The following is a 15,677-nucleotide window of genomic DNA, read 5'->3' as shown; positions in this document are numbered from 1 at the left end:
TCTTAAGGTATTATAGGCTACTAATTAGTAATTCTTAAAGAAAATTAAAGGTTTAATTAACCTATAGATATTTAGTAAAATCCTTTAGTTTATTAAAAAGAATTAGCTTAAATAATACTATCTTTTTCTAATAAAAAAGCCTTAAGAAAACTAAATTAAGGTTTATTAACCTAATAAATAGAAAGATAGTATTAATTATAATTAGCCTTTATATTCTAAATATAATTAAAATACTAGCTACTTTAGAAACCTTTAATTAAAATATAATAATAAAAAGGCTAAAGGATATATTTATTATTTTAATTAGTAATAAAAAGGTAAGAATTAATATAATTTTAATATATCTTAAAATTATAAATACTAAAAGAACTAATTAAAAGAGCTTTAAGGTAAGGCTTACTTTTTATAAACTTAAAGAAAAACTAGCCTTAATAATAAGTAAACTTAGCTAAAATATATATAGGCTAGAGTTATTAATAAATACATTTAGTAAGCTAATTAATAAAGGCAGTATTACTTTAATTAATAACTATAAGTATCTTTTTCTAAAAAATAAAAGTAAATTTAATAGTTAGTTTTAAAGAGCTAAAAGTAAGGCAGTATAAAAGTTTAATATATAAAGGATATTATATATAGTTAAGCACTATATTAATATAAATTTAAATATTAAAAAAATTAAAGATTTAAAAGATTAATTAATATATAAAAGAAATATATAAAATAGCAGTACTTATAAGTATATAGATAATAGAATTCTTAAAATCTTTAATGCCAATCTAAATACTACTATATAATTATTAATAATAATTAACTTTAGAAAGGAAATTAGATTTATAAATATAGTATTTAGTAATTACTATAAGATTTAAAAGAGTCTTCTTTCTCTTTTTTAAGAAATTAAAACTATTAAAGGCTTTAGTAAATATATTAAAAGGTATTAATATTAAAAGATTAAAGTAATAAAAGGGATTAATTAAATAAAAAGTATTAAAGAAAAAATTAAAGAAATAAAAAAAGAGAAAAAAAGGTAAAAAGTAATAAAAAGAGAAAGGATTTTAAGTTTAAAATAAAAGCTTTTAGGTATATAATAAAGATAAATTACTAATATAGCTATATAAAAGGTTTCTATAAATATAAAAAGCTTTTTTTTCTCTTTTTTAATTTCTTTTTCCTTTCTCTATTTAATATATTACTTACTTCCTACTTTATTAACTAATCTAACTGCCTGCCTCTATACTTTAAGATTACTTAAAGCTATTCTTAATTTTATAATTATACTTACCTTTAAATCCCTATCTTAATCTATATTTATATAACTATAAATCCTATAACTATAATTATATTTCCCTTTTAGCATTAAAGTTAAAAGTTTTTAATTATTTAATTTTTTACTTATTAAGCTTAAAAAAAACCTTCTCTACTATTTAAGTAACTTACCTTATCTTTAAATTAAATACCTTCCCTATCTTTTATTATAGTAATAATATTTAATAATAACTATCTATATAGTAAATTAGCCTCTATAAGTAATAAAAACCTTAATTCCCTTAAGGCAAAAGACTTAAGCTCTTTACCTTTTATACCTAAAAATAATAATAAATATTACCTTTAGTACTTTATTAATAAATCAATATAATACCTTATTATTTATAGTAAATATTATATTAAAAACAGTAAAGAAAACCTTTATAATATTAAAAGATACTTAAATACTAATAACCTTTACCTTAATATAACTTTAATAATATAGCCTGCTATAATCTATCTATAAGAGGATTAAGGAAACCTTTTATTAATATAAATTAATCCCTTAAGGTATAATATTATATATATATTTATATAATATAAACTTATTATAAATAAGGCTTTAGTATTATATAGTTTTAAGACCTAAAAGACTAATAATAACGCTAATATAAATTAAATAGGATATTACTTTCTATTAGTTTAATTACTTAAGTAAATAGAATAGAACTAGTATATTAATAAAAAGGCCTTAATATATCTTTTAATTATAACTTTATATAAAATAATTAATATTTACTATATCTATAATTAAGCCTTTACTATTTAAAGTAATAAATTATTTATTAATTACCTTTTTTAATAAGTTATAGCAGGCCTAATAGACTATTATTATAAGAAAAAGCTTCTAGATAGTATATTAAGAGTTAATATAGACTTTAGCTATTATATTCTCTTTATAGAATAGAGATAGAAAGTTACTAAAAGGAGGTTTATTAGCTTTTTAATTTACTTTAAGGATATTAAATATTAAGTCTTTATTCTATAGGACTAAAAGTATAGCTAATTATATATTTTTAATACTTATAAGGAAAGCTAAATTTCTTATATTAAGGCAACTATTCTAGCTTAAAAAAAGTAATTAATAATCTATAGTATTCTATATAATTTTAACTACTTTATGCCCTCTTTAATATATTAGCTTAATTTTAATAGCTATAAACTGCTATCTATTTAATTCTTTAGTTTAGCTATATATATTTATATTAAACTTAAGTATATAACCCTAAATAGGTTTAAACTATTTATTATATTAAATATTAATAGTAAGAAAGACCCTTTATAATAAAATACCTACCTTAAATATAATAATTAAATGCCAATCCTCTAGAAAATTAAATAGCCTTAATATATTTAAGGCTAAAGAGATTTAATTTATACTTTAACTAAAATTGCTATTCTTAAGAAGCTTAAAATAAAAGATATAACCTACCTTTATTAAAAAAAAGGTATTAATAGTAAGCCTATAAAGGCTATAATATTAAGGAAACTGCTTAAATAAATTAAACTATTAAAGTAGATTTAAGATATCCTTTAAAATCTAAATAAGTTTAATATATTTAGCTGCTTTAATAGATATAACTATATCTATATTAAGAGGCTAGGTCTTAAAATAAAACCAGATTAAAGTAAATATATACTTAAGGTAATTAAATTAAAATTATATAAAAGAAAGCCTATATAGAGAAAAGAGATATTTTATAAGATAATCCTTTAGCTAAAACTAGCTAAAATAAAAAGTACTTAAGCTATTAGGCTTATAAAAATTAATATAAATATTTATAGAAATATATTAGATTTTAATATCTCTATATAGTAATTAAGGCTATAATAAGTAATTAATTTATTTAATTAGTGAAACCCTTTATATAAAAATTATTATTTATTTCTATTATTAATTAGAATTATAATTTAAAGTTATTAATATATATAATACCTTTACTATTAAGGGTCTTAATTTAATAAGCCTATATAATAACCTTAAGGCTAGCTTTAAAAACTTCTATATTAAATGCCTTTTATTAAAAAAGTAGGATTTCTATTTAGTACTTTATGACTTAAAAGAATGCTAATAGTAACTCTATTTAGTACCCTATAACTCTAAAGAATATAGCTACTAACTTTAAATCTATTAGGGTTACTTTAATAAACTAGCTAAAGCTTAAAAGTCCTATACTATTACTAAATCTAAATAATTACTTAAATTTAGTCTTACTATAAAATTAATAGGTACTTTAAAGCCCTAATCTATTCCCTTTACCTTTTTTATTACTATTTATTAAATAAAGTCTTAAATTAAGTATTTAATTAAGTCTATAGCCTTTTATAACTTAAGAGCTAGTAATTTAATTAAACCCTTTATTAAGGCAGCCTATTATAACAGTTATAATTAATAAACCTACTATTATTAAAGATATATTATATATATATTATATTAAGATAATTAAAGAAAATAAAAAGGCTGCTAAAAGAATAATCTAAAATCTTAAAGCTTACTTTTAGGAGATAATTACTAAACTAAAGTTATAAAAGCTGCCTATTTAAGGTATACCTAATTATCTTTTTTTCTTAACTTTAAGGACTTAAGCTATATTTATTTCTATAGAGTTAATAAAATCCAGTTAGTAAAATAATATCTAAAACTTAATAGTTAATACTTTTTAACTTTAAGCCTAATTGGGTTAAACTTATAATAAATAGATAGCAATAAGGAACTAAAAGTAATAAGAGGATATAGATATTTACTAATATAATAAAATAGGTTATAAGTTTTATTTAGGTTAGAATTAATTAATTAATTAGTTATAAAAGGACTGTTAGGAAGGAAAGACTTATTATATATATATAATTACTTTTAGTAAATTACTTATTTAATATAGTTTTTTAGGTATAAGGGTATATGTTAAAACTATATAGGGACCTATATAACAGTTATAATAAGCATTTTAAGGTAAGAGGTCTAGCCTTATTAGTAAGGTCAGAAGGCTATTTATAGTAATAGATATAAAGAGATAGATTCCTTTTAATATTTTAATTTTAATATACTTTTTTAGACTGAATTTTATACTTTTTTTATCCTTATATTTAATATTATTAAACTAATTACTTAATTACCTATTTAATAATAAAGACCCTGTCTTAATTAAACCTTTATGGCTATATATACTTAGCTTATAATTAAGGCTATTAGAAATTATTGTCTTCTTGCAGTCTTTTCCTTGTTGTTACTCTTTACCTTTAAATTAAAATATTTTATATTATATTAATAGGTTTAATACTTTATAAGTTAAATTATAATATATAATGGCTTCTTAAAAGGTATTAAAAAATACTAATTAAAGGCTTTTTTAAATAGAAATAAAGAAATAAAGATTTTATTTAATAAGTATATAGATTTTAAGAGGTTTAATAGAGCTTTTATTAAACTTATTAAGGCCTTCTTTATATTATTATTAATATCTATAATTTAAATAGTTAAGTAGAAAAATAGATATAATATTAATAAAGTTAAAATAATAAAAGGGATAGAACTAAATAGTTTATTCTTTAGGTTAAAAGATAAAAAGTTAGTACTTATTTATTAATTTAATTTAAAGTCTTAAATTATAATCCTTAAGTATATCTTAATAATAAGAAAGGTCTTAAAACTTTTAATAATCTTTAAAAAGAAAATAGTTTAATAATAGTATTTTTTAAAGAATTTAAACTTCCTAAAAGCCTAAAAATTTACTAATAGTAAAAAAGGCTAAATAAATAACTATATAGCACTTATTTAGCTTAAAATAGTATTTATTCTATTAATAAAGCCTAAAAACCTAAAAGAACTCTATTTTCTTATTCTTAATAATTATAAAAGTTATATAATTAAAGACTTTTTATTTAAGTATTATAATAATAATATATTTATACTTTTCCTTTTAATATACTTTTTTTATATCCTTTAGTTACTAAATATTATAGTCTTTAAACTATTAAAAAAAGTATATAGAAAATTCCTTTTAGATTTTACTTTTATTACTAATTTAAGCTATATTAATAAGATTACCTTTTTATATATTTATAATAAAGCTTAAAAAGAAGCTATTATAAAGTTAAATGCTCTAATTAGCTAGAAAGTAACTAAATTATAGCCAGTTAATTTAATAAAGGTCTTAATAAATCTAATAGTTATTTAAACTCCTAAAATACTAATTTCTATTATTATAACTATTTCTTTAATAAAAGAAAAGAATTTCTATTTTTTAATAATGCCTTAATTATTTATATAGCTTTATTAAGTCCTTTAAGCTATTTTAAGTATTATCTTTAATAACCTAACTATTAAGCTACTTTTCTATAAAATTAGTAATTAATTAGATAGTTATAACTTCTTTATTAAATATTAAAAAAAAGAAATTATAATAATATAGTTAAAATAAGAAAAATATTTATTAAAAAAGAGAAAGAAAGTTATATATAATAGAAATATTAAATTTATAAAGGTTTTAATAATTTTAAAGGCTTATAAATAAATGCAAAAAGTATTATAATTAAAAAGAATATTAAAATATATATAAAAAATAAAATTTAAAGATCTTTATATTTAATTTTATTTAAATATTTATTAATATAAATTTTATTTAATTAAAAAAATATAATAATAGTTAATTAATTATATTTCTAATAATATCTTATTTTTAGTGTTTTATAGAGAGTGGCCGGTTTCTGGGGGTGGCCGGTTTCCCCGTATCCGACGTTAATTGCTCATTTCAACTCTACTGTTTGTTCTTGATGGCCGTTGTTTGTGTGTTTCTTATCTCTTCGACTGTATACATCTAATATGCCAATGTTCACCAAGTCAAGGAATAAGCGAAGTGATCCTTTGGCTTTTTTTAATAGGGAAGCCTTCGCTTGAACCATACGGAGTACATCGCGATACGAAATATAGCCTCTTAGGATAGGCCTCATACTTCACCCAATACATGGAGGGCACCGTTATCGCACATTGGCGAATGGCTAGTCCTGTTCATCATCAGCATCTTTCGTTCGGTCACACAAACCTGAGCGGGTTCCTCTTGCAACAGAATCTGCGTTCTTATTGCACGGGTATAGATGGTTGAGACCTTGTAATCACTTTTACCATTTCGCGCCCAGATATCCAGTCATCACTCGAATTGGTCGTCTAGACGGTCGCCGTCACCACTAAGTAACTTCATCATAACCAATTACATCCAACCCCATGGCCCAAGCGTAAGCACCTCCAGAGAACGTTATTAATAAGCCGTGCCTTGTCATGATTCAACCAACAATGAATTTGTGACGGAAGGAAGAAAACCCTTTTCATAGGCGCCAATGATGACATTGGCGTGAGTCCATTATCCATACTACATAGCCATTCTCTCATGTCTCGATCTAATGCAGATCAACGTTCCTCACCCCTTACTCTCTCTCTTTCCAGGTCCCCTGGACCTGGGGAATGAATGGGGTGACAAGTTAACAAGTTCCAATGCTCTTAATCTCAAGTCGGTTAGCTCAGAGTCCAAGTCCAGGGTCATGGTTCCTAACGTGCAGGGCGGTAGGAGTGGTGCTCGACTTCATTGCCTTTCGCTAAAATCTGCTGTGATGATGATGTACGATGTTTTATCTGGTGGAACTGGAACTCACACTATTTATATGCAGTACGTACACTATCATGACGACTCATATATCGTTGGTCTCAGGTTGAAGATGCGCCGTCACTTATAAAAACAAACAAAAATTCTCAAGACACGGATTGACTCCTGCAACGTTTTGGGCTGAATTCAGCAATCAACATGAGCTGACCCTACCTATTCACAGCTTTACTCCCTAGCCTGCACCTAAATAGTGGAAGTGTCTTAGTGCCTGCAGGACAAACGTTTCACTACGCTCATTGTTCTTGTTCCTTTCATCCTCCAATGTACAACCATTCAACGTTGCAATGGCCAGCCGCCTTCGCCAGATGAAGCACAACAACTTTCCTGCACGCCGTACTACTAGCGTTGGCGCGTTTGAGGCTGTTGAAGATGTGACGGTGTGTCAACAAGATCAAGCCGGGTGGGGGTTGATCGATGCGTGGCGTGGCTAGGTCGATAACACAATCTGATGGCTATGATACAGATCCTAGATAACTGCCCATCTCAAAACATTACATAAGGGTTCTGTTAGGCGATATGAAGAGCTAGATTCCACGCAGCGATAGCTTCAACTGAGCTTATCAAGCCGAACACTCTTATCACTTCGAAGATCATCCCGGGCTAAGCAATTTTCACTGATAGCCTGCGATGACTGGGGCTTATGTCGAACAAGATGTGACGGGAACAGGTCAACACAAAGCATGAGGCATTAGGTCTGGAGCAATTACTGAGTAAATTCTGTATGTTGGTGTCTGGTCACTTGAGTCTGGGTGGGGTTTGGTTCCCGACCTCAGATGGAAGTTTCACTAATTCGTTCGGAAAGCGTGATGAATCTACAAAACCAATCACAGGCTCAACCAATAACACATGATACAAAGAAAACTATGCTCTGCCAGAAATCTCCTCAATGGGCCAGGAGCTGAAAGCCAAGCTCGTACGTTAGGATAGGGCTTCGGTCAAGTAAACGGGTTAGGATAATGGTTAGCAGACGAACAAAGCTGTCAAACAAGCCCTTTACCGAAACTTTGACGAACTGTCTAGTGTCAGTTTGAAGCCCACACATCGGTTAACTGGCTATTATGGTTTGCGAGTTTCAACGGCGAGCATGCCTGGGAACCGATTCCGACTATGCCTGTAGGGTCCGCTACGGCTCTTCCCTAGGGCCACAATATGTCATCATAAGTAGTGTTCTTTACCCTAGAAGAACAGGAGTTGCATCAACGTACCTGAGAAAGAAACGTGAAGAGTCGTTCTTCAGAGTATGATCGGAATTGGGTGATGGCCGTAACCACGTCGCGTATCGCATCCCAGCGTTCAACAGTTACTCCCAGAATATCCGTAGCAGCTGCCAAAGGGCACCTAACAGCAAGGTCGAATCATCTCGCCAGGCCCTGTCATACCTGATACTTATATTGCGAACACCAATTGGCGCTGAACCCTCACGGGTAGACACGTCCACTCTCTTCGTCAAGCGAGCGACTGCTGTACCCTAGCATTCTCAGAAAACTGGCAGCGTTTGGAGATATGCTCCGAGTTTCTGAAATAAATTACAGTCTTTCCTACGAGCCGAAGAGCCTATATGATTTTACAGGGGGGAAGAATATCTGTTTGTAAGTACCTATGCTTGTCGATAGAAAGAAGTAACTGTGATATTGCGGCTCGACGGGAGTTGTGGGGTTAACGTGTGGGGCTTCTGTCAGACCTGCAGCAGACACGTGATCCTGTAGTTTAAGGAGAGGATGGGAGCTTGAAGTACAAGGTGGTTTATAAACTTCTTCAAAAACTCAACAAACAATGGCACGAATCTATCCTCCCTCGGCCCTTCGTGAGTAATTGTACCGGCATGCTGTCAGTTGTTAATTCAAAGCATCTTCGCCTGTGTCACTTGAAGTTCTGCTTCTTGACTCTTTCGGCCGAATGCAAATACACGCAACGTCAGTGCAATCAAGTTGAATGTGAATGATCTCCAACAACTTCTATAGTAAGCTTCTAGAACAAAATGACGTCTTTTCCATTTGCGTTTGCGCCCGTTCCCCCCAGTTCCAGGTTGTGGTCCACTTCGATATGTCCCTAGGACTCGTCCTAGCAACAGCCCCTTTTCGGTAGATTACGCTCTGGCTTAGTTCTATGCCAAGCGCATATCACGACATATTTCAATCTCCCCCTCAGGTGTCGTGGGTTTGTTCAAGGTCTAACCTCTGATCTCGGCGCCGATCATGTCACGAGCCTTGCTATCGCCGCTACGATGTGCCTAAGACAATCTATCGACTCCACCTCCACCATCCTCTTTGTTCATACCCCCTGGTCTTCGTCACATCCCAGGTTCCTTATAGGCAAGAGCCTCGAGTCAGCTTCCGAATATAGCGTGCCATCACATGAAGCATGAGTCCCTCTCTAGCCTTCTGTTGATGTTCACGCGTTGATCTGCAACACAACAGATCACTGGCCCCTCTTGTTACTCAAAATCGTATGATATTATGACTTTGGCAAGTCAACTTGTTCAACGCCGATACTACGTTACGGCCCCTCAGGGTGTCGGAGATGAGACTTAACTCTGCTCCATTGTCTTATCTCGGTTGCCAACCCTAAAGTCAGTATGGTACAACAAAGATTCAACACCTTTGCCTTGTACCAGGATGCACGACATATGTTTCATGTGTTGGCCGCAAGTGCTGAATCCACAGGCGATTCAAAAGTTGTCAAGTACCTATGCAGGTAACTGCGCAGCAAAATCGATGTACAAGCCCAAGTGCCAGATTTCATCAACGTTGGATCGCTCTGAGATACCTGCTATCCAAGAATGCTTCCCATGCAGCTCGTCTGAATAAAAAGCGCCATGATCGAGATGATCAGGTTTTGACCGTCGAATCACCGAAAATTTCAAGCCCGTGCGCCAGTATCAGAATGCAACTCCGAACATTCTATAACACTCGTCTACATATATTCAAGGATATCAACGAAACATGCAATATAGCCAATGGCAACTCTTTACAGAGTTCCAACGGATGTTACTGTGATCAGCGCAACTACAACCCGCCACCATACCTTGCGGACTTCCAAATATCCAAGGATCCCAGCTCTCAAGATATATCAAGGTTTCTCAGCAACTTGCTCCGTGGTGTCCTTGTCCGCGTCTTCGGTCGCCTGCTTCTTAATCTGCTTCGGGTCTTCTTCTCCGTCACTCTCAGCATCAACTCGCAGACCCTGGATGCCAGATTGGACTTCATCAACGAGACTCTCAAGATACTCTAAATCCCTATATCTGTGTCAGCATATTTAGCACTTTAGCATTTGGTAATGTTCCCTGCTAACCGTCCAACAAGTGTGACCGTGTTATTTTTCTTGCCCCAGCGAGGATAACTCCCGACCTTGACACCCTTGGGCCCAACTTTGGCAGCCAAGGTTGTGAGGTAGTCGGCAACACCACTCTCGGGAAGAGGCGTAGAGAACAGTACTCTGTGCGTACCCTTCCCTTCAGGGTCACTGAGACGCGGCAGGATGTGAGGCTTCAGCCCATCGAGAAGTCTCTGAACTATTTCCGGTTAGCAAATAGTAAGCGGCATTCAGGAAACGACTTACAAAGTCTAGGGATACCCGGCAGGATATGGATATTTCCGTTCACGACTGATACGGGAACCCAAAGATCATCATGAGGGAAAAGAGCCTGCTTCTTAAGGTCCCGAGATTCATCAATTGGCAACTCAGCCATGCGAAGCTTTGCCCTTCTTGCTGGCGAGTCGACATCCCAATCGAACTTGGGTTGATTGGGATGAACCTTTGACGTCAGCTTCATCTTGTCAAAGGTTTCTTGGTGTAGTTTGAGAGGCAGGTTGAAGGCCTTGGCGATCGATTGGTAGGTAATGTCGTCGTGTCTAAGATGTTAGTATACCTTATGTCAAAATGAGGGTAGTGAATCCTCACGTAGGCCCAATCCCACCACTGATTCATATTAGCTAGTTATTCAATCCCCACGTAGCGTCGCCGAAGGACTTACCTAGTAACAACAAAGTCATAACGGTCACTCATTCTCTGAACAGCCTCAACAATTTCGCCTTCATCGTCCTCTATCACCTCGATGCGCTTGAGGTTCTATATCTATTTAGCATTCGCGTATTCTTAGCTACCCAAGGCCAGACCTACAATTCCGAGGTTGAAGCACCATTTGGCGAAATAGGCAGAGTTCGTCTATCTCGATTAATACAATAACTTGCTCATACTTCAATCACTCACATCAACTGTCTGCATTCATGATGTCAGTTACCCCCATTCTGTTACACAGACAGTAAGATGTATTCAGAGAACTATACCTTTCCGCCCAGAACTTCGTCACCGATGATCAAACAGGCGGCTGTAGAAATGGTGCGCGAGTTGCGCTCATCTGCCGATATAGGAGCCATGGTTCTTCCTAGGGCGAATCGTCTGGTGTTGTCAACAACGGGAGCTGAAAGATGCCGGGTTACCTGAGAGATGCGTGAGAACATGGATGGTCAAAGTCAGATGCAATAAGAGAGCTTGAGGATGAGGTGATTAGGCAGATAGCAGGGTAAATATGCAAGTTCTCCCTTTATTGATCCAATGTTGTCTCGATTTCAACAGCCTGTAGATGACGTTAACTCGCTGCGCTAGACAACCTATGGCGGGACAATGTGGGGTCAAGTCAACGGCTACTTACTGTACTCCGTACATACCTAGGTACCCTTTGGCGGGGCATTGGGCTACACCAACTTTGCTCGACTGATAACTGCTAAACAGAGTTGAGGTATCAGACACAGCTTTGAAACAGCTACAAAGGGGGCCTTACCTATTACCAAAAAGCCTAACCGAGCTCCAAAATGGTACATACACTCACACCTCTTCCTCTCCGTCTCCGGTTCGCCCGCTGACATCCTACGTTTAGGCGTCGGAATCGCGACTGTACACCTTCTCTGGAGAGTCAAAGGACCATCTCCGCAAGTTTAGACTTACTACTTCTCGGGCCAAGGATCCCCAAGCTGTTATTTGTATGTACGTCTCTTTGTGATAAGACTTGAAGGTCGTTGGTCTCTTTTCTCTTGCTAACCGTCCCTCCTGTAGACCTGATCGATAAGAACACTTACGAGATCCGACAAGACGAAGACAAGACCGTGTATACTTCCCTCGAAGAAATTGGAGATGACCTCCCCGATCATGCGCCTCGATTTATCCTCCTGAGCTACCCCCTCACCATGGTATGTATGACCGAGCAACTGTCAGGAATGCTTGACATTTGGCATGATGCTGAGATGAGAATAGGGCGATGGGCGCTTGTCTGTGCCATACGTACTTATATTCTACCTCCCTGTTACCTGCAATGCCGAGATCAGAATGCTCTACGCCGGCGCCAAGGAGTTGATGCGCAACACGGCCGAGGTCGGACGAATTATTGATATCGAGTCGGCGGAAGATTTGGAGGAGATCCCCGACAAGCTCAAGTCAGAGTAATCAAGAATCACACAAAAGAAAGGCAACGTGGTGTGGCAGCGAAATCCGTATATCATGATCTACATAAAAACATAACTTGAAGATACCTGCCTACTCATCCGGCAGCACATCCTGGGTGTTTAATCCCATCTGCATCGCAACATTCTTGACAACTCCTTGAAACGCAATGCAGGCGGGGCTATCTGGGAATGAGTCGAAGTAACTCTCTCCGTAATCACATGCCATCCTGATTCTAGGGTCCAAGGGCACTGATCCCAAGAAGGGAATGCCCATCTCTTCAGCCAGCGCACGTCCTCCTCCTGTACTTGCTTTAAAGATCTGACTTTCGGTTGAGCACTTGGGACAGACGAAGCCGCTCATGTTCTCTGCAAGACCTAACACCCTTATCCCGGCTTTACGGCAGAAGTCGATCTCTTTTCTTACATCCAAAAGTGATACCTCCTGTGGTGTGGTGACCATGACAGCACCATCGATCCCACTCTCCTTCAGGAATGAGTTCACACTGAGATGCTCATCGCTTGTGCCTGGTGGTGTGTCGACAAGTAAAAAGTCAAGGTCACCCCATTCCACATCCTTGAGAAATTGCTTGATCAGACCGTTCTTCTTGGGTCCCCGCCAAATGACAGCGTCATCCCGGTTGGGCAGTAGAAACTGAATACTCATGACCGAGAGATTGTCCATGACCCAGATGGGGGACCAACCTGTACCACTGACATGCACAGTCTCGCCCTCCACGCCCATCATCTTGGGGATACTGGGTCCACAGATATCAGTGTCCATGATACCCACGGTGCTGTCTGGATTTGTCGCGAAGGCGTGTGCCAATAGAGATGTAAATGTACTCTTTCCGACACCGCCCTTTCCGCTCAGTACTAGGATTTTGTGCTTGACATTCTCCAGACGCGCCGAGATGATAGGGATATCAGGGTCCGGTCCCTTGGGCGCTGATGCGCAGATGGCCTGGTTTGGACACCCGGCGCATGCGTCCGCTTTACCGGCTTGCTCTGAATCGGGGCCAACACAGTTCTGAGGCTCTGGCGCAACTAGTTGTGGCTTCTGCTTGATCGGATTGGCGAGGACGTCGTCTACAGCATCTGGGGCCTCAAGAGAAGGCGCCATTGTCTTTTTGTGAAGTGAGGTGAAACAAGGGAAAGTGAGTCGGGGGTGGCGACGTGAGCACGAAGCTTAATAATACAGCAAATTTCAGGATTGTCCTGAACAGTGAGGAAAAGAGTGGTAAGAAAGAAAAAGGAGCGAGGGCTAATTCCTCCTGATTGGGATCTGGTATCTTTCTGGACTAACTTTTGAGAGAGTCCAAAGAATGTTGATGAGGTTAAGATAATCGATGTGGTTGTTCCTAGGGTAAGTGCTAAGCGTCTATGTTGATTGGTTGCTTAGCAAGCGTCCGGAGATGTGAAGTATCGCCGCGGAATAACAGATGCCAGCCTATGAGTCAAGAAACATTGAAGTGATAAAAATCTAATGAATATATCGATATATTGAAGTTAGCTCTAAGGGGAAAGTTGCGGAAGGTGAGATCAATATACGAGTCTCCTAGATCTCCTTGATGTTAAGACATTTTATTCACTGTAAGAAATATTGGGCTAACACGGAGTAGATCAGGGTGAGTCAAGTGTCTGAGAAATCAAAGGGAACTCGATAAGCTCGGACCGTAGGCTCCTCAAAATGTCTGATGGATACCTATAGAGGAAAAAATGGCCTTTCCAACAAATGCTTATCCAACGACTTACTGCTAGAAGGTAGGTAAGCATTAACATCTTCGTACTATGTATAAATATCCTCAAAACCAAATACTTCAATTCATTCCCAGTGATATGGCTCAATGATAAGAAACTGTACTAATGTTTAATACTATCACTGTTAGTGATGTTGGTATGAAAAGCCTCAGTGGTCGCAGGTCACTCCGAAAACCGTTGCATCAACAATAAAAGACATCTTCAAAGTTTCCTGCCATTTCCATTATAACCAACACGTTGAAAGCGCGCCGGTTATCGGACCGGCTAAAGGCGGTCGGTGATCTGCCCAAAACTCATGACAGGCACACCTAAAAAAAAAGCCGATCAGTGGCGGGGTTATTTCATATTTATCTGAGATAAGATAAGCTCAGGACCCCGCGAAGATTTTATTCTGAGCTGATCTAGAACACCCTACGATACATCAAGATCTGTTTCCAATCGATAATCCAAAATGTCTCCTTCTGCCGATACCCCAGAGACCTCCAAATCCGCCGATTCCACGGTTCTGAGCTTGAGGAAATCCCTCTGTTCCGAGGACACCCCTCTTCCCATCCGTTTTCGTGCTCTTTTCTCACTGAAGCACGTTGCGACCACCTCGGATGACGATACTACAAGGATTGCAGCTATCGAAGCCATCGCTGCCGGATTCACCTCACCTTCAGCCTTGCTCAAGCATGAGCTCGCATACTGTCTAGGACAGACAGGCAACCTCGCTGCTGTCAAGCCTCTCCGACAGGTTCTGGCTGATTTGAAGGAGGATCCAATGTGCCGCCATGAAGCTGCCGAAGCCCTTGGAGCCCTAGGCTGGGCCGACAACCTGGATATCCTCCGCGAGTACCGAGATCGGAAAGAAGAGGACATAAGTATTATCGAGACATGCGAGATCGCTATCGAGCGCATTGAATGGGAGAACTCAGAAGAGCGTCAAAAGGAAAAGTTGCGCCCTAGGTTTGTGCGAAGACTTATTAGGGTTGCCCCAGATTAACATTTGTCGACTAGTGATTTTGCCTCTATCGATCCTGCGCCCCCAATGCCCGAATCTGAACAGAAGGCCGAAGTCGAGGAGCTTGGCCACAAGCTTATGGATACAAATCTGCCTCTATTCCTTCGTTACCGCGCCATGTTTGCTCTCCGCGATCTGGCATCACCTCCCGACCTACCCACTGCTGTCCCCGCCGTTCTCGCTCTTGCTAAAGGATTGTCCGACTCGTCTGCACTCTTCCGACACGAGATCGCCTTTGTATTTGGCCAGCTTTCACACCCCGCTTCTATCCCAGCCCTGACTGAGGCATTGAGTAACGTTAACGAGGCTAGCATGGTTCGACATGAAGCGGCCGAGGCACTTGGCAGCCTGGGCGAGGAGAAAGGTGTCGAGGCTACCCTAAGAAAGTTCCTTCATGACAAGGAAAAGGTTGTTCGAGAGAGTTGCATTGTTGCGCTGGATATCGCTGAGTATGAGAAGGGTGGAGAGGCTGAGTATGCTTTGATTCCCGAGACCGCAGGAGTTTCTGTATGATTTATG

General features: G+C 36.3%; 4 protein-coding genes; 2 read left to right on the top strand and 2 right to left on the bottom strand.

Moving 5' to 3' along the window:
- Nucleotides 1-10,028: 10,028 nt before the first annotated feature.
- Nucleotides 10,029-11,335, bottom strand: FFUJ_04725 (putative 3'-phosphoadenosine-5'-phosphosulfate reductase/FAD synthetase; the record flags this gene model as incomplete). XM_023571954.1 has 8 exons in its annotated part: nucleotides 10,029-10,194; nucleotides 10,251-10,470; nucleotides 10,518-10,810; nucleotides 10,860-10,877; nucleotides 10,933-11,027; nucleotides 11,079-11,123; nucleotides 11,169-11,177; nucleotides 11,246-11,335. The coding sequence occupies 8 exons, from the start codon at nucleotides 11,333-11,335 to the stop codon at nucleotides 10,029-10,031; spliced, it is 936 nt and encodes a 311-aa protein (XP_023427160.1).
- Nucleotides 11,336-11,770: 435 nt separating this feature from the next.
- Nucleotides 11,771-12,398, top strand: FFUJ_04726 (related to glia maturation factor beta; the record flags this gene model as incomplete). XM_023571953.1 has 4 exons in its annotated part: nucleotides 11,771-11,773; nucleotides 11,836-11,938; nucleotides 12,012-12,145; nucleotides 12,210-12,398. 4 exons carry the CDS (start codon nucleotides 11,771-11,773, stop codon nucleotides 12,396-12,398), a joined length of 429 nt encoding a protein of 142 aa, XP_023427219.1.
- Nucleotides 12,399-12,488: 90 nt separating this feature from the next.
- On the bottom strand, nucleotides 12,489-13,517 carry FFUJ_04727 (probable nucleotide-binding protein NBP35; the record flags this gene model as incomplete). Its single annotated transcript, XM_023571952.1, has 1 exon — nucleotides 12,489-13,517. One exon carries the CDS (start codon nucleotides 13,515-13,517, stop codon nucleotides 12,489-12,491), a length of 1,029 nt encoding a protein of 342 aa, XP_023426173.1.
- A 1,089-nt stretch (nucleotides 13,518-14,606) lies between these two features.
- FFUJ_04728 (Deoxyhypusine hydroxylase) lies at nucleotides 14,607-15,671 on the top strand (the record flags this gene model as incomplete). XM_023571950.1 has 2 exons in its annotated part: nucleotides 14,607-15,103; nucleotides 15,155-15,671. 2 exons carry the CDS (start codon nucleotides 14,607-14,609, stop codon nucleotides 15,669-15,671), a joined length of 1,014 nt encoding a protein of 337 aa, XP_023426172.1.
- Nucleotides 15,672-15,677: the final 6 nt, after the last annotated feature.

Source organism: Fusarium fujikuroi, chromosome FFUJ_chr02 (assembly GCF_900079805.1).
Source record: "Fusarium fujikuroi IMI 58289 draft genome, chromosome FFUJ_chr02".
Lineage (NCBI taxonomy): Eukaryota > Fungi > Ascomycota > Sordariomycetes > Hypocreales > Nectriaceae > Fusarium > Fusarium fujikuroi.
The sequence above is the reverse complement of the archived record's forward strand: the minus strand, read 5'-3'. Positions and strand labels throughout refer to the sequence as shown.